Source organism: Motacilla alba, chromosome 12, assembly GCF_015832195.1.
Source record: "Motacilla alba alba isolate MOTALB_02 chromosome 12, Motacilla_alba_V1.0_pri, whole genome shotgun sequence".
Classification (NCBI taxonomy): Eukaryota; Metazoa; Chordata; class Aves; order Passeriformes; family Motacillidae; genus Motacilla; species Motacilla alba.
In genome coordinates, this window is record NC_052027.1 from 12,309,881 (window position 1) to 12,336,207 (window position 26,327).

General features: G+C 39.3%; 1 protein-coding gene across 38 annotated transcripts in view; it reads right to left on the reverse strand.

The window, feature by feature from the left end:
• Positions 1-26,327, reverse strand: part of LOC119706058 (sarcolemma associated protein) — a 78,214-nt gene that overhangs the window by 41,271 nt on the left and 10,616 nt on the right. For 21 of the 38 annotated variants that reach the window (XM_038149171.1, XM_038149185.1, XM_038149187.1 and 18 more), the window contains exon 3: positions 4,605-4,758. In XM_038149171.1, coding sequence (XP_038005099.1) covers positions 4,605-4,758 — 154 coding nt within the window. The remainder of the gene's footprint in view (positions 1-4,604; positions 4,759-26,327) is intronic. The other 17 variants (XM_038149197.1, XM_038149173.1, XM_038149201.1 and 14 more) reach the window with 1 other exon arrangement.

A 26,327-nucleotide genomic window follows, 5' to 3' on the forward strand; every position in this document is an offset into this window, starting at 1 on the left:
TTAGAGGAAATCAGTGATTTTAATAAGAAAACATAAGTATACCTGACATTAAATGGCAACAGACAGCTTTACCTTCGGGTCACATATCAGGTAGGTCTGCTGTAAGATTATATAATTCTGAAGTTTTGCTGTCAACAGCTAGACTGACAAAAATCTCCTAAAATCTGCAGGAGCATTATATGTGTCAAATCAAGCTATAATGGGCATTTAGCAAAAGGTCTCAAATAGACAGTGACTGGGAAAAGGTACCAAGCATTTTGACAAACTTATAAAATTAAAATAATAAGAAAGGAAACAATGTCCAAACTCTGCGGTCTGACCTTAAGCTATCGGTTCATTGCAATTGGAAAAATAAGGAGAAAGCCTGAGGTAAAGCAACACAGAAAACATTAATACAGTGCACGGAAGAGGAGCAATGGTTTAAATTCAAGTCTACAGTATTTCTTGTGAGGAATCAACAAGAAAAGGCAGTAAAGCAACGCCTGATTTCCCAATGGAGCTGAGGCACCCCTTGTCCCCATGGCTCACCCCCTCTCCATCCCACTCACCTCCGGGCGCTCCGCGGAGCCGCCGCTCCCGCCCGGCCCCGGCACAGCCGGCATTGCGCAGCGCCGCCGCCAGGGGGCGGCCCAGCGCCGGCCACCGCGGCCGCCGAGCGCGCCCCGCCCCGCCCCGCGCGCGGCCTCCGGAGCGGGAACAGCCGCCCACGGCCACGGCTCCCTCCACACCGCCAGAACAGCCGCCCCACAGCCACGGCTCCATCCACAGCGCCAGAACAGCCGCCCCACAGCCACGGCTCCCTCCACAGCGCCAGAACAGCCGCCCCACAGCCACGGCTCCATCCACAGCGCCAGAACAGCCGCCCCACAGCCACGGCTCCCTCCACAGCACCAAACAAACAGCCGCCCCACAGCCACGGCTCCATCCACAGCGCCAAACAAACAGCCGCCCCACAGCCACGGCTCCATCCACAGCGCCAGAACAGCCGCCCCACAGCCACGGCTCCCTCCACAGCGCCGAACAAACAGCCGCCCCACAGCCACGGCTCCATCCACAGCGCCAAGCAAACAGCCGCCCCACAGCCATGGCTCCCTCCACAGCGCCAAACAAACAGTCGCCCCACGGCCACGGCTCCCTCCACAGCGCCAAGCAAACAGCCGCCCCACAGCCACGGCTCCCTCCACGCATCAAACAAACAGCCGCCCCACGGCCACGGCTCCCTCCAGAGCCACGGCTCCCTCCACAGCGCCAAACAAACAGTCGCCCCACGGCCACGGCTCCCTCCAGAGCACCAAACAGCCGCCCCACAGCCACTTCTCCCTCCATGGCGTGAAACAGCTGCCCCACATCCACAGCTCTCTCCACGGAGTAAAACCCTGCTCCTACTCCATTTGCTGTTCTACACTTCAGCCACAAACCTCCTCGTTCCCTCCAAAACACGGAGCTGACCCATATTTCACAGCTCCAAAACCCCTGAGACCTGTCCTAAACCCCGACAGGTTCTGCTGCACTAGAGCACAACGGGAACACAGAAACCATTTCTGTTTGTCTCAGTTTTTGCTTCCTAGAGAGACAATTCCCCAATGACGCTTTTGTTCCTATTTTCACTCGTTAATGTGGTACCCAGCCCCGAGGAGCCCCCCACACCCCTCGGGGGTCTGTGCACTGCCCTGCAGCACACACTGCTGTGGGGCTCCCCACTTAACATGACTGCCCACAAACATCCCATGACAGAATAGATGTATGAGACAAACCTGACTAGAAAAATGTGCATAAACTGCATTTGAACTAAATCATGTTGGTATTATTTGACCTTGCTTTGCAATGCTGCTGCTGCTTGCTGGGCAGGGAAGTATCACCAATTACTTGGAATGCTCTGACACAAGCGGGAAATTAATAAAGTGCTAAAAGAATATAAACCACACTAACACAGAGAAAAGCACAGTGAGATGTTAATAGGTAAGTGCTGTATTAAGGAGGGGGAAATGGCCAGGCCCCCGTGTTTGTCAGTAATACAGCAAGTGGACAAATAAGGAAGCAGGAGGGATGCAAACACTTCTCCAGGACCTGTTAGTGACTTTGGCTCAGCAGCAGGAAACTGAGGATCTGGTGCTCATACTTGATAACCTGAAAAATCACATACTGAACATGCCACTATTTTAATGAAGCAAATCCAGATCACATTTGCAAGGAAATTACTTACTGAAACACAGCCTGAACAATAAAATAAATGTATTCCAGCAATACTGAGAGAATTCAGAATTTACATGCGCAAGTACACTCATTCTGTCCTGTCATTACCTTATAATTACACACAGCAGATTGCTGACATGTCTTGTGCAAGTAAGGCCTTATGTAAATACCAGAGTGCAAAGTGCTTTTAAGAGAATCACCAATTTAAAAACTACTTTCCTGTCTGTTTGATGACTAGATTAGATTAACAGTAACATCCAAGACTACTGAAACCAACTGGTGAAAAACCCATGTTTATATGCATTCCAAGCGCATTCATAGGTAAACACCCTGTGATGATACAATCTTCATTCTCTGCTTGGGGGAGCAGAGAGGGAAGAAAGCAAACTTGTATCCTCTTCCTGATTAGCGAGCTCAACACATTCATGAGTAACTTGAGCACAGCTTCCAAGTTCAAAGACAGAGGAAAGGACAAGGAAGGCTGCATAATCTGATCACTCATTACACAAATGCCAGGTCACCAGCATTTGTGTAATGTATCGTGCTTTGTAAAACTAACATAAAACCACGGCAAATAACTACTACTGGCAAAAATTCATGGCAAGAATTTGCTTACTATGAACTTTCTGCAAATGTTTCCATGAACTAACTGCAATGTGCTGATAAAAGCAAGTCCAGTCCAATTTCTCTTCCAACTAAATCTTATAATAAAAATTGTTTTAGTCTAAACACACTTGAAGAAATTCAGCTTCTTTTAGCAAGGACAGCATCTCATCAAATTAATAGTTCCAAGTTCATCAGACGCAGTGTATACTTTTGATCTCTTCCATGTGTACTGCTAGTATTCATAAATGTTTGCAATCACTTCACATGGAAACATTTTAAGTAACTCCCAGCAATTTCAGCTAGGCACCCTGGAGTTGAATCTTTGCAACATCATTTTTGAGAAGAGTAAAACAATGTGGTAAGACCTTCACTACAATGAATCACTCAAAAATCCTACAGCTCCAAAAGCTCTTGATGACAAAATGCCACCACTACCATTACTTAACAAAGTTTTCTTTAAACACATTCATTAAGCTTCCTCTGATACTTCAGATCTGAGAATTACAATCCTGTCTGGGCTAAAGTCAAAATTCAGAGTAACAGAGCAGGAGCTATCTTTGTTTTGTTCACTTAATGCACTTTAAGAAATTCTCCTGTTGTACTATGGTTTGGTTTGTTGGGTTTTGGGGGGGTTACTTTGTGAGAGGTTTGCTTTCACAGACATTTCGTTTATTCGCTTGTTTTAAAAAAATTTATCATCAGCTTTCCAATTTAATATTATTCTTTCATTCTTCTCTAATACAATTCTTTTTAAGGATAAGCTCTATGAAGGTCTTGTTCAGAAAAGCAGTAAAGGGGTGATGGCAGTTGACATTTTATTGCCAAATCTGTGTGCTACTGAATAGATAGGATTCTACAGAACATGGCCAGAAGTTCAATGCTTACAAATAGCAGCAGCCCCATTAGGGAGCTTTAAAAAGTCTTGACAAAACTGATTACAGTCTGATAATCCCCATACAGACCAGTCTCCAGAAAGATAAAGAAATGGTTCTTGACATACTATGTAATTTCAAAAGAAAAGAGATAGAGGCTGCATTTGAATTAACACAGATACAGAGCTATTGCCACAATACAAGATCTCCTGAGCATGCATGCTGGGAAGAAGACAGCAAGAAAAACAAACCACACAAAAATGGCATCACCTCATTTCTCAGCTAGCAACTTTTTTCTGTTCTCATTTTAAAGTACCTGAAGAACTCAAAATCAGTAGCTGACACAGAAGGAAACAGTGGGTACCCTGAAAAGAATGAAGTTAGCCTGTCTCAAACCTACACTGACTACTTGATCAAGAAATTCAGGTTCATACTCCTGCCACGCTATTAGTTGAAACCTTAATGTTCAAAGGGCTTGAAAGAGAGGTAATTACAATTGTAATAATAAAATCCAAATACAAAAAGCCCAATACAGCATTACACACATATGCTTGTGTTGCACTTTTAAAATTGCTGTAGGTCAATTTAAGTGAGGCAACATATGAACACACAGCCCCAGCTGAGCCTCCTTTTCCAGACCTACACTTCCCCTGCACACAATAAGGGAAGAAAGTAGGCCATAGAAACAACCCAGTAAAGTCCATCTGGGGGTGTGAGGGTAGAAATAGAGTCTGTATTTTCAGCAGACATGTTTCTTGATCAGGTATCACATGGGGCCAGGGCTCACTGCCAGCACAAAGGAGGGAAGAAGTAACAAAAAAACCAAACAAGACCGTTTTCTTACAATGGGAATGCCATTTAGTTTTAAAAATGGATTGTAGTAAGATGTTCCAAATAAATATACTTGAAAAGAAACCAAAAAATGATCCATACCCTTACCTTTCCGCGTGTTCTCCGTCACATCTACACCAAACTGGATGATGTCACCTGACATAATTTCACATGGTGGGCTTTCCTCAGATCCTCTACTCAGTCTCTGACTATTAATAAAGGTACCATTACTACTTTTAGTGTCTTGAAGATAGAACTGCAAATAAACAAACAAAAACAACAATAAGATATTTAGGAAAAGTAAGACAAGAAATACAAGCACAAGTAAAATTTTATTTATATAAAATTTATTTCTAGAAGATAACAAATGTATCAAACTCCAAACACCCTCATCAGGATGCAACATCTTCCCATCATCAAGAAGTATTTGTATTTGATTTTGAGCTCACATATGATTGAACTCTAGTGCATACACTATGCGAATAACTGCTACAAAGCGTGCCTGAACTACCGCCTGCAACAGAGGATCACACGTCATTAGCAGCAACACCTTTTGCCACATACATACAACAATTCATATTTAACACACAAAAATTCTAACTGCTCACACATTCAAGGTAACAGTATTGCATGACAATCATGCTGCAGGGAAGGCTACTGAAGGAAAACCTCTGGCAAAAGAGAATTCAGGGACTGCAATAAAAGACCATGGTGAAACCTAAAGAAAACCAACAGGATGCTCTTACTTCTCAGCAATACTAGTTCACATCATTAACTAAATTTCAAGAACTTTTGTAAATACCCATCTGCAGAGTTAATTAAATGTTAATAGCAACTTATTGAATCTGAAACTGCTTTTATGATGCAAGACTTGTAGTCTAAACTTATGCATCTGAGAAGAGGTTACAAATGAATCACCTAGTAGAAGACCAGAGTGACTGGCTATGACCAGTGACAGCACAAAAGAGGGGGCCAGAATGCTACTGACAGCCAGGTGTAATTACTGGAATGAGTCAATCTCACTACTTCAAGATAACAATAGCTGCTACAGGAACCTGCTGGAATGGTAGAAACCATTGGCTTCCTGCACTCAAAGAATCTCATCAAGTCCCAAAGCAGGCACAGGGCTGGGGAAAAAGACGTTGTGTTCAGAGAAATTAATGCATTTCCATCTTTTTCTTATAAAAGCAATTTACCTTTTGTTTTTTTGCAGCATTGCCTGCAAAATTTTCTATGTTTTTAATTGCCTCTATTATTGCAGGCCTCAAAAAAACCCTGATACATAGCTCAAAACCACGGTGTCAAGGGGAAAGATGGGTTTCAAATGGAGTGAGAGTAGAGCACCAGGGCTCCTCAGATCTTGTACTGGAAAATGACACTGAGTGCACGAGATGGATCTTATATGGCATAACCCAGTGGCTCTAAGCACAGAGCTGGAGTTCCACTGTGTCACTGGACTCACTAATCAAGGGGAATGCCAACAGAGGAAAGCTCAGGTAGGTGTTTGAAATGAAATGCAGTACGTGAAACACTTCCCTCCCCCCAACAGATACACCTTAGATCTTCAATTGAAGGGAAACAGTAATCCATCATAAACTGATAAAGATGAAGGTAAACATAAATTATGGATAGATCAAGAAATTCTGACTGCATTCACTATATTAATAATCAAACCCACTCTAAATAACACTCTCTGTAGTATTAAATACTATCCATTAACAAAATAGTATATCATATAGCTTTTATAAGTTATAAAGTTATGCTTAAAGGACAATCAAATTAATTAGCTTGTTAATTTAATAGTTTGAAAGTACTGAACCCTCTCATGGTTCAGTGCAGAGGTAATAATTTCTTGCTTCCTGTTTGTTTTCAATTAGCTTTCTTCTTCATTTGAAAATTCTTCTGTTATGAAAAAGTGAGTCACAGGCAAGGAGAAACAAACATGCTTCTGCTTATTTGCTCTTCCCCACCCTTTTATTCTCTGTGCATATCTGCCTTTTATCCCTCCCAATGTTTTGATTAATCATTGCCCCTTGTAGCGACATTTATACAGAATCTGCAAATGGGACTCAGACAAGACAGCACAAGGAAATACAGGACAGTGACCACAGGAAAAGAAGTGCAACAGAGCCATCAGCCATACAAAACTTGTAAAACATCAGCAGACACAACATTCAAACTGCAAAAGTATATTTATAAACAAATGTCAACAGAAAATACACATTACATTTAATATTATGTAACTGATGTTCAGTGCATACTACTGAATCGTATTACATGAATTTTAGAAAAATGATGCTCTTCAAGTCTTTTCATCCTGTTTGTAAACACGCTTCTTCCTGTATCTAGTAGAGAAGCAATACCAGCCACATGTTAGTAGCTGATGTCTAAGGAAGGGAAAACATACTGCCTTCAAATCTTGCTATTAAGGATTCAGTTATCTTTAATGTAGCCATTCCTGAGGAGCCCACTGAGCCAGTCCCTTTCAGGCAGCAAATTCAAATGTTACTTCCATGCTGGTTTTCACTAGTTCAAATGATCTTTCTCAAAGGTCAATCCCTTTTGCTGAATTACTAAAGCTATCTTCAGGGAAAAAAATCAAGTGCAAGCCCTGAAACAAATGTGTCTATACATTAACTAGTACCTGTGGCAGCATACTGGTTTTTATGTACTATTTAACTATGCGGTAAGCACAGTGGGTTCTCAGATTCCCAAACCAACACCTTTTGCACAGCAGCTGTGTAACACAGCACCTCCTGTGAAGCCAGCACCACTTGTCCTCCCCGCTCCCAGCACAGCCTGAGCTCAGGCAGCAGTGCCAGCTCACAGAGCGGCGATGCCTCCTGCCCTTCCCAGCTCTCGCTGCCGAGCTGTGCCACCACCTTAACACCTGGACTGGCTCAGGCACTTGTTTAGTCACTGCAAACCAGTTTCGAGCTGATGCAAGGTAAACTAATGGCAGCACATACTGGCCTAATTACACTTGCTTTTATAATTCACTCTCCAGAGCAAAGTCCCAGCCCTTTTGTACCACATATTAACAACAAGTCCAATGTAGAGCAGAGATGGCAGCTCATGCACATTCAAAACAACTCAGCTTTTGAGGACTGTTAAAGTATTAGCACATCCTTAATTCAAGGGACAGCTGTACATATTGTGCGAGTCCCAGTTTCCCCTCCTTTCTTAAAAAATACAAGGTAACACACAAAGATTTCAAGAAACTTACACTCCATTTTCATAACATCTCAGACCAAAAAAAAAATACTAGCCTGTCTTTCTTCTTCAGTAATTTATTGTTTATATGCCCTCTCACCCACAAGCCATTAATAAGATCAATTAGCTGCAGACACCTTACCAGGCTGCTTCCACAAAATTTGCAAAGATTTTATTCTAAAGTAAAACTTGCAGTTCATCAGTACACACAAACTTCTCCAGTACAGTCCACCTTCCTTAGAAATTATATTATGGAAGTTTCAAAAAACTACAGATTTTTGTTTCCTTGTTTTGCAAGGAATTTTGTACTTATTTCACAAATTTAATATTTATAGTATTTCAAGTTCCTCTTCAGTTTTGCAAATGGAACAAATGTACCTCCTTGCTCTGACCTATGGTACATAAAAATCACATTCCTCCTTCTAGGTCAATGACTCAGAAGAGCATCAACAACCTGCTAAATCAGTTCATGTCTTATTTTCATGTAGTTAGATACCACTATGATTTTTCCCCTTTAACAAATTGCTAGTATTTTCTGATTAGTGAAATAGAATTTTCTTCTGTAGTGATCCCAAACCATAATACAGCAAATCTAAGCACATAAAATATCTTAATTCTAACTGATATTAGGAAGTTGCAAATTGCTATGCTCCATGAGGACAGATGTTAACCTAACTTATGAAATGTAGGCTGTTTTATTCAGAGTAATAAAACCAAGTAGCAATAACAAACCCATTCTGTTTAATGGTCACTATTGCAACATCTTCCAGGAGGCAGGCTGAAGAGAGCTCCTTCATTAGCCTAACAAGTGAGAAAGCCATGATATGTTTTCTTTCCCAAGCCATATACAGACCTGATACAGGATGAGACACTTCTGAAGGATCTCAAGAGAAGACAAAATATGAGCTCAGAGATGTATAGAAAATCTTGAAAGTAGCACACTTCTTCAGTGATTTGATTATCTGGATTTAATTACAGTAGAACTACAGGAAGAAACAACTGATCAGCATTTTAATACTTCTAATATTTGTTATTACTATGTACAGCCATCATTTGCCATTTTAATAGCACATTACTGCTACTCCATCTAACCCAGCTTGAAACTGCTGTTCATGGCAATTATTCTGAGAACTACAGTGAGGAGAATTGCTGGAAAACGGAGGCAGTTTGTCCACAGAGATGTGAGATTCAGTATGTGAAGAGGAACAACTTCTACATCCAAAAATGCAGGAAGAAGAAGAAACCATTGCATATAATTAAACCTATCTCAGCCTCTTTCCATAGCTGAATTAATAATTAAATAATAAGTACCAAAATGTAGGCTACTGCCTTTTACACAAAGTCAAAAAGTAATATATTTTATGTACTAAATAAATTCTCACTGCCTTAAAAACTAATGTAGAAAAAGAACCCAAATTTCAGCATCTCCTAGTTTACCATTCTTTTTCTCACCTCTTATTTTCTCTGTGAAAGAAGAACACACAACTCCCATGAGCTTCAGGGTCCTGTTATACCTTTGTGGCTTTAGCTTGAACCAGAAAGATTTAAATTATTTTGTCAAATTATGAACTATAACCCATAAGGAGTTGGCAGCTTCATTTTTGCCATGGTTACCACCACAAAGGGGCAGCAAGGCTATTAGCCAGAGAAGTTTTACCATAAAATGCTGCAGTTAATGATGAAAGATTTTTCCCTGACTCACACTAAATAATCATTGAACAATTAATGCAGGCATTATAAATGTACCCCCTGAGTACTAAAGCTAATACTCAGAAGCAGGAAGTAAACAGGGATCTAGAAATTGGAATACTTGCCCTGGAGTGATACTTCACTAAGCAGTAATGTAACTGAGTTCATTTACTCCTTCCACGCTGAGAATTCTACCAGGAAACTAAATACACTGTGCACAAGTCCAGCTGTGCAAAGCCAGAGACTTTAAAACAATACAAACCTCCATGGCCAACGTTTGCCACACTGTGGTTAGAAATTTTTTTCTCTCATATTGTTGTAAGAGTGTTTTATCTTATTTGAAGTCTTAACACTGACAATTTTCTCATTTTGGAAGCAGCACTCTGCTAGCAGAGTACACGGTGCAAACCATACTGAATTCCAGGTCAGTCCTTTGGCTGTAAGATTGAGAAGTCCAAATGCTAAATTACCTCCAGATCCAATTGATTTGAGTTCCTCATTCTGGTCTGCTTAGACAGATCCCAAATTCCTTTCCTCTCACTTGCCTAACTCCACCCGTCTATCAAGGAAGCAAAAGTATTTGTCTCCATAAGCGAGAGTAGAGTAATTCACAGGGTGGGGTACATCAAGCAAAATTGCTTTTCTATTTGGTTTTCCATTTCTTAAACACATAGATCTAATGGCTCTTTGCTTACTAAACCCCAGCTCCTTCAACTCAGAAACAAAACTAGTGCATTAACTTTTGAGTTATTATGAAAACTCCTTTTAAAAATTATTCTAACTACCCCAGGCAGGCACCCACTATGAAACTAAAAGCAAACAGCTGTGAAGAAAGGGATTTTCCAGCCAGATTGAACAGCGTGAAGGAGTGGCAGTTGGCTTTTCAGGGACTGAAAGTATTGGGCTTCTCAAGTGAAGCAAAACTTGCTAGTAGTTTTCAGTAACTTTTCTAAAAAAATAAACTTTACCACTTTTTCTATCAGTAATAAAAGAAAACAAAAAGGATAAAAAAATTGACATGCTTTGATATCGCATGGGACAAAAAAGAGTCACTGTGTTTTTAACTCAAAGTGTGAGCCTAATGTAAATCCAGATACACTGATGAGAAAAGGTTCAAATCTTCAGCTATTCCCAGGAATCCAATGCTATCCTTCCAAACTTGGCAGTAGTTCAAAGGAGTAGAGGGGAAAGGACAGCAGGGAATATGCTCTTCTGCTAACCAAGTTGTTCCTTAGTCCGTTTGCACCCTGAAGTTTTGTTGTCTGTACTGCCAGGACAACCCTGCTGGTTACTCATACCTGTTGTCAAGCAAAGTAAACTGTGCCAGTAAAAGCAGCTTTGTGCCAGCATAACTGAGCCTGGGTATAAACAAAGCTTGGCCTTTTCAGACCAAGCATTATTTGAGGTGCTATAAAATATTAATCCCTGTGTTCCTGGCCATGTCCTGGTTGTTCAAGTGCTTTGAAGTTCACTATAGGTCCTGTCACCCAGCTTAACTTTTGTGTGAGTGGTCAGCAGACTTTGCCTGAAAAGGACACAGGGACTATGACAGGGAAGGGAAGATGGATGGATTTGTGGGGAGGAAGAGGAATCACCTTAGGCAGGCAGAAAGGCAATGCCCAGCACTGAGAGACACCAACAACTAACTGTGCATAAAACATGTGTTTGGCTACAGCCCTGAGCTGCTCTAGGGCCTTCCTCAGTAGCAAAATGTCACCTTTCTCAGCAGAACAAAGCAAAATGCTAAAGTTGTACCCGTGAACATTTCAGCACAGACTTTTTTTGACATGTGACTTTGCAATGCTTATTTTAACTGCTGACTTTTACAGATACACTTACACCTATCAGAACTTTAAATCTGGCATATTAAAATCATTAACAAAAAAGAAAAGCACAAAAAAAAGTATGCTTGCAGACTTAATGCCGCCTCCTATGTGTTGTGCCCATTTAAGCATCACATTTACTTTCTAAATCATTATTCAAACCACACATTTGCTCATAGTTGCAATTCAACTTACTCATCTGAAGGTGAAAAGCTCAGGACTCAGGGTTACTATTAGTCAATAGCTCTATACCATTCTTCAAGTAGTTACAGATAATCTACTTTACATCCAAAAATTCAGAAAGAGGATATCAGACACTTATTTTACAATGATTTTTGATTTGTATTAGAAGGTGGTCTTTATTAACAGAAAAGCTACTAAAATATTAAACAATTCTTTCTAATTATTCAGTTTTACAATTACCTACATGGATATTAAAAATATGCTATTTAAATGGTTTATTTTTATCAGATATAATTCTCAAGCAGTATTGTTGCATTTTTCCAAGTAATTAATACTTTAAAGAATGACAGAAGATGGCTAAAAGTTTAAGTATAGGACCTCAAACTATACCACAAGCCAAGTTCTCTAGTTTAAAACAAAAGCAAAAACTCATGCTCACTATTCAAAATTTGTGCATGTATATGAAAATGAGGAGAAAAAAATCTCTACTGCTTGTGTCCAAACCTGAAGTTCTCTGTATTAGGAGACAACTGTCTCAAACTGAATTAAGAAAATTAAGTTTTCTTACATCATCCTTGCTTTCATGAAATACACGTTTTTTTCATAAAATGTAATTGTGGGTTCCTCAGTCCAGGAGAGACACGAAGCCCCTGGAGCAGGCCCAGCAGAGGTGACAAAGATGATGAAGGGACTGCAGCATGTCTCTTGCAAAGACAGTCTGAGGGAGCTGGGAGCACCTCAAGAAGGGACAACTGAGAAGGGACCTCACCAAGGTCTGTCAGCATCTGCTGGGAGGTGTCAGAGGACAGAGCCGGGCTCTAATCTGTGGTGCCAAGCAATGGGACATGAGGCAATGGGCAGAAACTGATGCCCAGCAAGATCCACCTGAATATGAGGAAGAACTTTACTCTGCAGTAACTGCACACTGGAACACGTTGCCCACAGAGGCTGTGGAGTCTCCCTCACTGGGGATATTCAGAACCATCTGGACACAATCCTGTGCTTCATGCTCTCACATGACCCTGCTTGATCAGGGAGACTGGACCGCATGACCCACTGTGGTCCCTTCCAATCTGAACCATTCTGTGATTCTGTGAAAATGTAAGTAAGTAAACAAATTGCATTACAATTCCTGAATCCCTCAACATCAGTCAGCGCAGAACTGTATGAACATCACTAACTCACTTGCAGATTGCTTTTATTTACTTTAGTTTTAAAAGGAACTATCAACGCTCCAAACACCTAAAACAAGAAAATATCCAGAAAAAAAACCCATTAGTGTTGTGGTGATAGAAGTTTATACAGGGAAAGAATCCTTCATATAAGATGATAAATATATCATAAATACCAATACTGAAGTAACAGATTAAACTGAAAACAAAGCTTTTATTCTATGATTGTGCACTATGACTGTGCACAACCAGTGTGAATGGAAACATTATCACAAAGGATGGCTCCCCTTGCTAACCTATTTACCTTCACCTTCCTTCAGCAGAACTGGTAGCATTCAAGTAACACACAAACTATTTTATAGAAACAACCATTTCAAGCCTAACTTGATAGTTGTGAAATTAACACCTCCCAGCAACCACATTCCATAATGGAAAAATGTAGTATAACACCAAGTCACAGAAGAACAAGCCCTGGACACTCCCTATTATGCTATGAGGCCTCCTCAAAATTCGGTAGTTAGTACACTCTGGTAGAAGATTCACGACAAAGGATGTGAGCAGAAGCAATCCCAGGCATTATACAAAATATTAATTCCTCTTATAAATAAATTCTTCTGCAGGAAACACGAAGTGTGGAATGAAGTGATTGCAAAAGGCAGAAGTTGCTCATGTACCGGGGTCCTGATCTATCCCTAGATTATTCAAATAATCCAAAAAGGCACTCACTGCCAAAAGGAGAAGAATGACAAGATAGATACCAAAAACTTCAAGCCACAAAATGCGACACCACCATATAAAAATAGATCCCTCTCTATACATCAGTGTCACTAATTTTGATGCAAAAAGCTATTTTTAAAAAGAAGAGATGTGGAGGAAGAGTTCTAATTTACAAGTAATTTGGTTTATATATAGCCAACTGACTTGCTACAGCGTCACCATAGTTACTAATTACTACTCTTTAGAATGTCTTTTTCACTTAACTTTTGTCCTCACAGTTCACAAAAATTTCTGAGTATCAGACCCCTGCTACAAGTGCTGTATAGTTTCAGCATAACTAGAAGAATTTTGTATTTCTTCTCAGCAGAATCAAAGTCTGTCCCTTCACATACATAATGCTTTAAAACTTTTGTACAATCACAAAAGAGATTAAGGATATTAACACTTTCCGAAAATATGCAATTCCATTCTGAATACAGACAAAGCACAAAAGTTTCCCACAAGAAAACTACCCAACTCAGTACTAGTTATATACAACATCCTCGAGGAAAATGAATTTTCAGCCTACATGAATATTCTCAAGTACAATTTTAATCCTATCCTGAAAATGCTGAGAGAATTTTAAGGTATATCATTGCTTTAACAGCAAAGCTAAAATACATTAACAATAAAGTACAATCAACAGAAAGCTTCCCAGGAAATGATTACTCACACATCATCCCAAGATGCTTAAATTGACTCATTAGAATACTAAAACAATATAAAAAAGAGACTTATTTTGTCTTACTGCTGTCATAGATGACAATATCTTACATAACACCCAGAGACTTCGAAAGAACTTTTCCCGCTCCATATTAAAACACTGACTTGTGCAATGTACACATAAAATCAGTAAAAAGTAGAAAAAAACAGGTTTCTAGAAGGAAATTGTACTTGCAAAGAAGTTCCCTGCTTTATTTCATTAAAGAAGCTCAGCCTCTCGTTACACAAGACATTTGTACAGCCACATATCAGGTATCACTGTGACACCAGTGATTACTTTGTATAATTTATCTCAACTTTTATCATCACATCAAACATGGACCCGAGGGAAAACATATGGCCAAGGTGACCTCCTGAGGTTTCACTTAATGCTACTGTATTCTTTGTGTTAATCAATTATAGAAATATACTGCAACTTAATGCAGCTTTAAAATAAAGAAATAAACCACTCTAATAGGCCCTTACCCAGAAATCCAGGCTTCTTCAGGCTAATTACTTTTAAGTGTAAAATATTGCTGAAATACTCATCAATCCTGATGCCCTTACAGGAATACTTTCCTACAAAACAAGACTGAAAGCTAACCACTATTATTTACTCTAATAAATGTAATTAAAGTTTGGCAACATGGCACACTCCAACTTTGCAATAAGTAAAGTTAACTTGCTCTCAACATGTACAAATTCCCAAAGACTGTATTTGTAGGACACACGTATCCAGATAAAATATATAAGCTCCCCAAAGAGCAGGTTCTCACACACAATCTTAATTTCTTTTCAAATACATGTTTCATACATGTTTCTAGAGGTCTGTAATGTATTATTGCAACTTACTCTTACCTTTAGGAGGCAAAACCACCCATAAATATTCTGCACTAGCGTAGAACACTAAGACTACTCAGAAAACAAAAATTTTTATTCTTAAATTCACAATCAAAAAATGGTTAAACCTGATAGTTAACATTCTTTGGCCAACCTAATGAAGCACGAGACCAAAATAAAGTATGGTTTTGTCTCTGACTACTGCAAAAGTATGACAAAGAGAGAGGTTTGTCATGCTTGGACAGAGCTTTGCCCTAATTTAAGAACAGAGGTAAGGCATAAATCTCTCCTGGTCTGTGGATTTTAACTAACTTTATTAGAACCTTGCATAAACAAAAACTAAAATCAAATTTCTGTAACACCTACTAAAGAAGCCAAACAAATTGTTTTCATGGCAAAACATTGAAGAATAACCAGAAACTACAGAAAAAGACTAAAACAAATGAAAACCAGATTTTTGAAAAGCAATCTTGAAATACTAGCAATCAGCAACTATTAGTAAATACTAGCAATAGCAATCAGCACCTATTAGTAAATACTTAGAAGGAGAAATCCAACACCATCATCATCCATTGTTTCTGCTTCTTCAAAAATCTCGAGGTAACGAGGTAACTAAATCATTAGCAAAAAAATAATTGAAAGGGAAGTTTTCCTTAAGAAAATTGCACTACTGAACTTCTATCAGCAAACAATTACATTTTCATTTGCAAGCAAATTGGAGAAAAACCACAACAGAAGCCAAGATTACCAGACACTCCGCCAGAAGAGAAGAACTACTTATACAAAAGCAAGAGGTTACGAAGCAGCTCCTAAGTTTATCAGGAAACTCCAACTCCCAACAAAACCCGATGTTTCAAGGCAGGTGCAGAACTGCAAAAGCTTCTTAATTGTCTTGGTACTCACTGCTAAGTTGCTAAATTAGTTAATCATTACATCAAAGCTCCTCTGCTCCTGGCACAGAAGAATCACTTTTCACATGCTGACTTTACAGCTTCTTAGCGAGTAAAGGGAGTTGTTGAAACTATTTCAAAGTATTTCTCATTTCTACTCCTTCCACACAAGGCACTGTGTTTACCTACCATCATTAATTCCATACTGCTGCTGGTTTATGGCAGAGAAAACTCCCCGTGATCACACGTTCAGGAAAAGTAAAAAACCCATATCAGGTTTCACAGATACCTCTAAATGCAATGCAGCAGTGGTTTGGTATTATCTCTATGTATGTAAAAACTCTCAAAATATCCTGAAAAATTTAAGAAAGTTCCTCCCTTCCTTTTAAGGGACATATTCCATCTGAAAGGACGTGTCTAATATCACTACAGTATTTTTTTAAAGAAACATCTGCACCAGGCTAGTTAATTCACCTCTCCTTTGCACAGTGTTCACTTGCTTTCTGCCATCATCTGCTCCCGAACTATTAATTCACACAGCACAAGTGTCACAAGGAAAATAATGTTCAGCACATCGCTAAACGATAAACTTAAAGCTGCTGTGATATCAATTCAAAGCAGCCAATAAAGATGCAAAAGTACAAGTCCTAACTGAAGGGAACTGCCTTAGTACAAATGACACCGCGCTAGTTTTAATCATGTCAAACAAGATATTTTTGTAAGAGGTCCAAACCACAAGTATTACCCAAATAGAGTGTAGAGAGAGTTCACTACACAGCTCCTTGTACTGAAAACAACAGGTCGCCAGAGCAATATGCTCCTCCTTGCTTTTCCAAAGACTTATCTGCATCAAGGGCAGACCAAACCTTAAAAAATAAAAACTACTAAATTTACTTTAATTTTGTTCTGTGTTTTGAACTTCAGCATTCCATGCAGAGAGCAAATGCAATTAACTGGAAACCAAACACCACAAGAGAAGGGTGCAGCTCCATCCAAAGATGGAAAATTCATTTACCAGCACAGAGGAGAAATCTGACAATTGGAAGTTTAATAGTTGTACTCAAGGCACTGCCAAGCCACACCTCCAACAAAGTGAGGGCAAAAATATCTTGGGAAGAGGCTGTATTTATTTGCAATGCATTCCTGGATCAGGACTTTTAAAGCAAGTAGTAATTAAATACTTTGTATTCATGAACAAAGGCTGATTTATTCTGGTGCTCCTTTGAGACCAACAATTCCACAATGAAGAAAAATACTATTTATTTTAAATTTAAGAAATCCACATAGGGAGATGGGTCAGCCAGCAATGGGAGAGAATGTATGAGCTGATTTTTGATAGCCAATCTTACCGAATATTCATCATTCATGTCTTTACCTGTGTCCTACTGGCTTCAAAACAAGGGGCAAGCTTCTCACAGGTTCATGGCAGAACCACCCCAGCAGAGGGATGGGCAGAGGGCAGATAAGGCGTTCAAGGATCTGGTAATTGAGGTTCCAAACATGGTGACTCACGAATCACACGTCTTAGTCAAGGGCAAAAATCTCATGCAAGGTACATTGGATTTACAGATTAGATAGATTGCTAATATGGCAAAACTTGTCAGGGTACAGCTTTCTACACAGACAGAAGTATTTTGCTGGCTTTTTTCCTAGCTACTTTCCATCAGGGTCATCAAGGATGTTCCACTGGTAACACCTGTGCCCATGAATGTGACTCTTCAGACAAGCTAAAAATAAAAAATTATACACACACACAAAACAACCAATAACCCAAACCTCTTAATTTCTTTGTCAACAGAAATGCCCCCAGAACACATCCATGCCCATGACCAATCTGCCAATGGGCATAAGGAGCAGGGGAACTGCAAAGTACTGCTGGCAATCCCACACCCTTTCAGGTGAAAAGCCCGAGGGAGTGGTCACCCAGACCTCTGAAAAGTCATTATCAAGCTTTACCATTTTTTGTACTAAATGTGGCATACTTTCCTCTAGAACACAGACAAAAATTTTCAAAATACAAAAAGAACGTCTTTCTAGCATCAGAGGTTCTAGACGGTCAGTCTAAGAAGAAATAGCCTCCCTTGATAATTGAATTCTTTAAACCACCATAAAAAGTTTTCCAAATCCCTTCCCTAAGCATGAAGATGCCTCTTCCATTCACTATTTAAAGTTGAGTTATAGCCACTAGAGGGCAAGGCCACGATACACAACACACTGCCCGGGCTGGGTAATGCAAAACCAATGCCACAAAAAGCAGAGCAGAAACTACAGCTGAACACTGCTTATATTATGAAGATTTGGTCATTCAACTTTTTTTTAATACTGAATTTTCCATTAAATATAGGAATATACCCACAAATTCTGTGGGTTGCCTAAACTATTAATTCCATCTTTACAGTCCAAGGCTTCCCAGACAAGCTACTTCTGCACTTCAACATCCATATTAACAATTCTCGTACATCTCAAATTTTAAAATTAGATTTCTCAACTTCAGTGCTCATGATACTGAAGTTATGCAAGTTACTGGAATTCTACCCAGAATCAGCAAGCATAGGCAAAAACCAGAATGCTGTCAAAGGCTTTTCCCATTAAATATAGAAATTGAACTTCCTAATCAATGGTAAAAGTTATCTAGCTACAAATTTGCCATATGCTGCAAAAGAACCGGAATTAACACACATATTTTTCTGTGTCTAATCAGCATTTAAAAAAAAAAATCTGTTCTGAGAACAGTTAGGCCTTTCTGTACAAAGATCACCCTTTGTTGAAATGTATTCTTGACATTTAATATATTAAATTATGCTACAATTCACTATCTGTGCTCTTAGAAGAACAGAAAACACAGTCCAGAAACTAAACCAAACCAGGAAAATGAGTCATTTACTAAAAGACCAAAACCCCAACTGACAGAAGGACATACACTAGAAGCTCAAAACAAAAACTTTTAAAGATTATTTCAAAATTTATAGTCCAAACGACATGGAAGAAAGCTCAGCAAGCTTGTCTTTAAAAATGATGACACTTAATAATAGTGACAGTGTACTGGTACTGTGCATGAAATCAGTCCCATCTACCCTGGCCCATCTACTCCATGGAAAAAAAGCATCTGTACTGTGTATGACCAAAACAGATGAGCCTTCAAATTAAGTTCACATAACATTCAAACTGCACTCCCGGCACAAACACAGCCTTCCCACAAAAAACATGTTTGCTGTTAAGTAATAAGCTCTGACATTCCAAGAGGTTTGACATCTAAGCTTAAATTTAATACAGCTGTAGACAAGATTACACTTTGATTAAAGGAAAATCAGCAAGACTTTTACACTACCTATAATTAGTCTACTATTAGTACAAAGTTTTAATAAACTTTAATTAGAATTACATGCTATCCAAAGCCTGTTTCAAAGGAAAATAGGTTGGGCCACTGGGAATTGGCAGCATCAAGAGCAACACGGTTAAAGACAAGTTTAAGAGAAACATGTGTGTCCCTATTTCTTCTTTCAAATTTTTTGGAAAAAGATTTTCTTCTGCAGCCAAGTAGTATACTCGAGTCTTAAGCAAATATTAGGCATATCAAACACAATACATGATGCAGGTTGGTAGAATGTTTCATTGGATTATTACAGCTTCGCACTATTTATTAAAAGAAAAAAATTTTAAATTTGACTGACATTTGACAGAATGACACTTCTGTTAGATGAATTTTTAAGTGTTTACCAGAAAAAACACTTCACAAGTTTGCCCAGCCAGCCTTAAAACAATTAAGATGTTATTGTTATAACAGAAACAGAACACGGAATTTGTATATAGATCAGTAACAGCTCTCCTGATTGCTTATACACAAATTCATGTGAATATCCACTGAAGTTACAAAACCTAAGAGATACAGGAAGCGAGTAAAAGGCAAGGCCCTCTCACATAGAAGTACCTTTCCACATAGCTCTGGTTAATAGGCAGGAATTAGCCTGTGTACCACAGACTTGGGCAGAAGTAAGCTAGTCCTTCTCCTCCTTGATCTCAAAATTACCTCCTGCCTCTGCTGCCACCTGAGAGCAGCTGCTCGGGGCTGAGCGGGCTGCTGTATTTGAGACATTGTGAAATGACAGACTGCGCAGGAAAGCGGCGTACACCCCACCTCCAGCCCTTACAGATCTCTTGGCTTCACTGCACTGCGCCTTCCTTGACTGCACTCACAATCTCCCATCTAGGTTTCTAGGGAAGTGTCAGGAGTCGCTGCTCCCTGCTTTCTTCTCTCTGTATCTCAAATAGTTTTCATCCCAGCAAGTTCCCCCATGCACAGCAGGTCTACGCTGGGAGCAGTAACATCTCACAGCAGTTATGGAAACACACCCTGCGCAGCGCGCAGCTGCTGCGCTCTTCTCCCTAACATCCGCCTCAAGAGCTGCACCACAGGACACCTCCAGCTCTCTCCCCTGTTTATATGTTCTGGTTTCTTTTGGAACAGACGAAACACAGACACGTGGTGGAACTGAGTGTAGACCAGTCCCCTCCCTGCACGCAACAGCAACACGTGTAAAGCACACAAGGGACTGGAAAAACACTACAGAATATCCTGTACTCCTTCAACACTCAACAAGGTACCTTAAAAACAAAGGGGTGCTAAATTTCTGAGCTTAAAGTATATTATTTAATTCTTAACAACCTCTCATGGAACAAACAAAATGCATTTTTAGTATATTTACTTGCTTCTCTGTCTTAAAATAAACATGTGCTCTTACCAAAGGTGCCTCATTTACTTTGTTAGGTTATATTTTTCACACTTAATTCAAAACTGGACAACTTGAGGAGCTTATCTACCACCTGACTGCACAAACTGGATGGACCTGCCAACCTCCAGACTCAGCAGCTGAGTGTCTCCAGACTTCCAACACCATCCACTCATGCAGTGCCAAGGAGAACGAATGCAAAGCATGACACACTATCATCAACCACCGCCCAGCAGCTTTCTGCCACCTGTTTCTCAACCTCAGTGTTTCTTAACAGGCACATCAGCAACCTTGCTGTTTTCTTCACTTCCCTCTGAAAGGTTTAACTTGAAAACTTAAATATCAGAAACAGCAAACTAGTAAACAAAATTGTGCAAACCTCGTCAATAGTTCAGAGTAACAAAACAGGAAAAAATCCCGAGAACTCCCACACCTACTATTCTAAAAGCAAAAAAAGGTAGTATTTAAAACCAACTGAAGTTAAATCTTCATTCCTAACTATTATATGAATACCTAAATATTTTGAATAAACTAATTTTCAAATATAAATTCTTAACATTTCAGAAGGTCCTTCTGGATTTAATCAGTCGCCTATATATACAATAACTAATGTGCAAATTTTTAATGCATTTTTTGCTTATTACTTTAAGAGATAATTAATAATCATTTACAGAAAGTAAGTCACTTGACAGCAATATTCCACAATAAATTACAACAGAAGTATTCTTGCAGTGCACTTTTTGATAGAATGCAAAACAATTACTTCTTTGCCAGTTAGACAAGAATAAGTACAAAACTTCATGCAGGATCAGAAGCACATAAATGACAAATATTTTCATGCTGCTATTTCAACTTAAACCAAAACCACCTAGTGAACTCTAATAGGGAATGCTCTCATTAACAAGGCACAATTAAAAACAGGTGAAGGGCTCAACAACAGTAAGTGTCTCAAATATGGCAGAGAGACAGCACAGTAAGAACAGTTTCATATAAGGAGCTGAAACTATTTTTCCTAAAATCTTTCATGGAAGATGACCCATCTTCCAACTAAATGACTAGTTCAATAAAAAAATAAAAATATCTATCTGCTCTGGAAATGCTTTACTTCACTACAAATACAGCTCCTTACAACTGCCATTCCTGCACTGCTCGTAAGAATGGCTCTTTTCAACATGCTGAGAATATTTTAATAGAACCTGAGAGAAATAAGCATTTTTAAAAAATTAAATACTAAAATAGCATAACATAGGAAATTGCCAATAAAAAGCTTTGTTACCTTAAATGATAATGTTTACGGTCATTTTTCAATAGCGCAGAACTCTGCTCTTTGGGCACCTGTGACTAATGGTACGAGTACATTTAAAAAGGAGAAGTAGCAATACATATTTCCTGTTGGGTTTTTTTTTTTTTTAAAAAGGGCAACTTGCAATCTAGAGTTTGCAATTGTGACTTCAATTGCTCTTCAGTTTCAAGATTCCCTTCCGCATCACTCGATTCACTTGTAACACTGATCCCCTTGTCTCTATCCATCCTTGTACGATTTCCCATGCAAACTCCCTGGTATCTTCGGTGCTCTTCTCACCCAATTGTTTATCCCCAGCATAGCCTCAGTGCTGGTACAATGTTCACCTCAACACTTCTCCAAACTGACTATACAGATGTGCTTCCTGCCCTCACAGCACCTGAAGGCCACCTGCTATGGCTACCAGTTCAAACCAGAGAAAGTGACCTGAGAACTGGCTGCTTATATTCAGAAAGAATGAGAAATAGAAGCAGAAAAGTTTCTTCCAGCCTTTCATTGCACCCCTCCTTCCCCTGATTTCCCTCTCTCCAGCCCCTAAATTGACTCATGTCTGGCTGCTCCATCACCATACGTACTCAAAGGCACGTGGACACAAGAGGAAGGCAAGGAGCATGAAAGCTGGAATTCTACCACCGTTGTTTGCACTTAGCAGAAAGAGAGCAGCAAGAGGAAGGCAGCAGTTGGCATTACTTATAGACTCCAGTGGGGAAGCATTGTAAAAAACAGGTAACTCTTAAAAATCTGCAATTTTTTTCATCCCAAAGACTGAAGGAACACAGCACTGACATTACAGAGGTCAGACAAGGGAGCTGAAGTCTAATTTTACCCGTTTTAAGAGTGGCCCAAGCATGAGAATCAACATGAGCAGCATAGGATGAATGATGGACCAGTTATGCAAAACAGCTCACCTGGCATCTGACAACTGGTTTAGAAATATTCAGTCTACCCATACCCTTTTCTCCCATAGATTTGTTCATATTTCTTCAGTTTTGTCAAATACTTTCCTAAGAACAGTATTTTGCAGAACATTTTGTTTTTCACCTTCTTAACCAGAAAAAAATGAAGGGAAATTTAATTTCAACCATATTTTCTAATGGTAATATACATACATTAAAAATGAAAGGAAGTTACTACCCAGCATTTGACAAAAACACAATACAGAGAGGAACTCCCTGCTACAGAGGTTTTGGGCTTCCAGAGGATCAGCCATTTGAAACAGGGAACACCCTGCTCTGATGCTGGGGTTCACTGTGCCTCAAAAGGATCAGCTAATTGAAACAAGGAACACCCTGCTCTGATGGTGGGGTTCACTGTGCCTCAAAAGGATCAGCTAATTGAAACAAGGAACACCCTGCTCTGATGCTGGGGTTCACTGTGCTTTTTTGAGGCCTATTCCATTTCACTATCACTGTTCACTTAGATTGCTGCCCTAATGGTGGCAAGAGCATCATGCTCTAAATGAGTGTTACGACCAAGATTTTCAGAATCCAAGGTTCAGTGACCTTGGATTTTCTAAAATACATTTTCACTGCACAGTGTAAGCTGACAAGATTTTGTTCTGTGCTATTTGCTTTAGCTGTTCTGTCAAAGGTACTAGAAAGCATGGAGAAACACAAATCAATAGTGAAAAAAAAACCCTTTTGAATCGGAACAACATCCTGTAAAAGAGTAGAACTGAAACTGAAAAGCATGAGTTCTCGCTGAATTGCAGCTCTAAGTTTTGCAGCAAAAACCAAAGACTCTATATTCCACCACAGTTTTCAAAATGTAACTTTTCATTAGCACTGTGGGACGATGCAAGTAATGCAGGCTTTCTGCTATGGGGCATCTTTAACAGTTCTACCCAAGCAGAAAAAACCTGTTAACACCTTTATAAAGCACAGTCATCCATGTCTGTTCTCCAGAACCTAAAGCTCTAATACTTGAAAAAAACTAAACAACTCAAGTTATTTAAATGATAATGTTCTCAAAACTCTTAAGTTTGGCTTCATACACTGCTAGCATGTTAAACAAGTATGCAAATTACCATAATTCAGACATTTAAATGATAATACCCTTACTATGCCTCAAGTGTAGGCAGGTATCTAAGCGTTTTACATGGTAAACAAGCCACATTTAACTGAATTTAACATTTGTGATTATATAAAATAAATATACAAGACATTCCTGTCATCATAATCCTTCTTCAAGCAAAGTCACAGAGCTCTTTCCAAAGGCTTGTTTATCAAAAGAGATAAACTTTCTCCTCCCTCTTTTAAGATGCCAGCAAACAATGCTCATACTTCAAAGGCTGCATTAAAAAGGCATGCATAGCTCACACTCTTTCAAATGCTCAGAAACAATGCATGAGGGGAATAAGGAGTTCACCTCCACCAGCCTAAGTCTACATAGCATATGGACAAGCCAAAAGAACCCTGCTAAGATGGCCCTCAGACCTGCTGATTGACACAACTGATAAAAGTGCACTCCTGACAGCTGTTTAAGCAAATGTAGTGTACCTAACACCTCTGTGATTTTGTAGTCATTTATTGCTGGTGTGCTTTTCTCCCATGGAAATGGGACATTTCACCATGAATTATTAAAAGCACTGTCAGAAATTCTTCTGCTTTGGAATATAATAATAATAATAATAATAACTACTACTATTACTACTATGCTAGTACTTAATGAGCAAAATGAAGTTCAAAAAATACCAAGAAAGGAACAATGATGGGGAAAAAAACCCAAACAGCTGGAAATGCCCCATCCCTGGAACTGTTCAAGGCCAGGCTGGATAGCACTCTGAGCAACCTGGTCTAGTGGGAGGTGTCCCTGCCCACAGCAAGGGCGTTGGAATTAGATGACCTTTAAGGTCCCTCCCAACCCAAACCATTCTGTGACTCGCTGATCAGTAGCAGGTTGGTCCTGTCCATTCACTGTATCATCTCTAGCTTTATGGAAAGGAAATCCCAGAGCACGAGTTATATGGGACAAAAATAACAAAAAAAGACTGAATTGGCCCATTTTTCATATTTGATTCAGTATACTCACTAAAGTCCTTTTTCATGTCCTAGCAATTATACTGTCACTGCTAATATTAAAAAAAAAGTTGGCCCTTTCCTATGTTCCAAAATGTTTTTCTTGTGACTTTTTTACCACATTATTTGTAAATTCAAGCAAAACTTTCCAAAAGTCACAACTTATTTTCAGACACAAGAGACTATACCTAGAAAGCTGATTTGCCTCTTTTCTTCTTTTCTATGTCACCACTATCTCACCATTAAATAAAAATATTAAACATAATTTAATATATTAAATATAACCAGTTTTGAAATAAAAATGCACGTTGACTGTGCCTGTAAACACAATTAAACTTCAAGGTTAAAACATTTTCTGTCCATATATCATCATGAATTCAAATTTTAAAATCCTGCCACTACAACTGTCCCATGAAAAAGAATACTTGGGACAACCCAGCATGAGTGTAGCAGTTGAAAAAAATAACCTCTTCCAAATGTCTACAAGTATAACCAAGCACTTGCTATTTCTTAAATCCTACTACTGTCTGAAAAGTTTTGGTCTGGACAATACAGAATAGTCTCCACTGAGCTTTGCTCACCTGTATAACTGTCTGAAGCAATATTGAACACAGAATGGTTTAACATACTTTCTAGATTTGAGGCATAACACCAGCAAGCAGATCCAGCCACTGAAATCATGATGCAAGATTACAGGTACCCTAACATTAGGCTCAAAACTGCATCTTCATAAAAGGCTTTAAAGGATTTAACAAAGCAATTATTTACAAAACACCAATTATAAAACAAAATGCACACAGCAAGTTTAAACCATAACACACATCAAAGAGATTACAAGTTACAAATCCCAAAATAAAGAGTACTAGTCATGAAGATCCTTTACTATTAGTTTATAAAACTCAGATCATCATCTAAAATTTATCCAGCAACACTTATCCTGGGAAGGCTCAACATTAAATTGCATGGGAAAGGAGGGAAGGAAAATGAGCACACTTACATTTGATAACCAGAGGAGACCAAAAAAAACCCCTCTTACCTGCAAATCTGCATACAAAATTATTCAACTGCAGGCACATTCACAGTGACCTGTGAAGCAGGCAAAATCTCACAAGAGGGTGACCTAAGGAGCCCCCAGGAATGCCATCTGGATGTCCCAGAGTGGCTCAGAGAAAGGACAACTGTGCTGGTGCAGTGTTTTGCTAACCTAACCCTTCCCAAGCCCACTTCTGGAACAGGGGGTCAGGGAAGGTCAATCTGCAGCTAAAATGTAGATCTGCATTAAATTGATCAGGAAGCAATATGGTGCCACAGGATGGATGTACAATCTGTGCTGATCTCAGTCAGTGAGACAGCATGTGTACAGAGATTCAGGATCAAAACAGGCACTCTGAAAGGAAGGCTGTCCTTGTGTGCTGATGCAATGCATTTGTTCAAGTACAAAAACTCCAGAAACATTTTCTTCTCTGTTTATGTGGAAGTTAGAAGTTATCTAAACACACAACACATACTT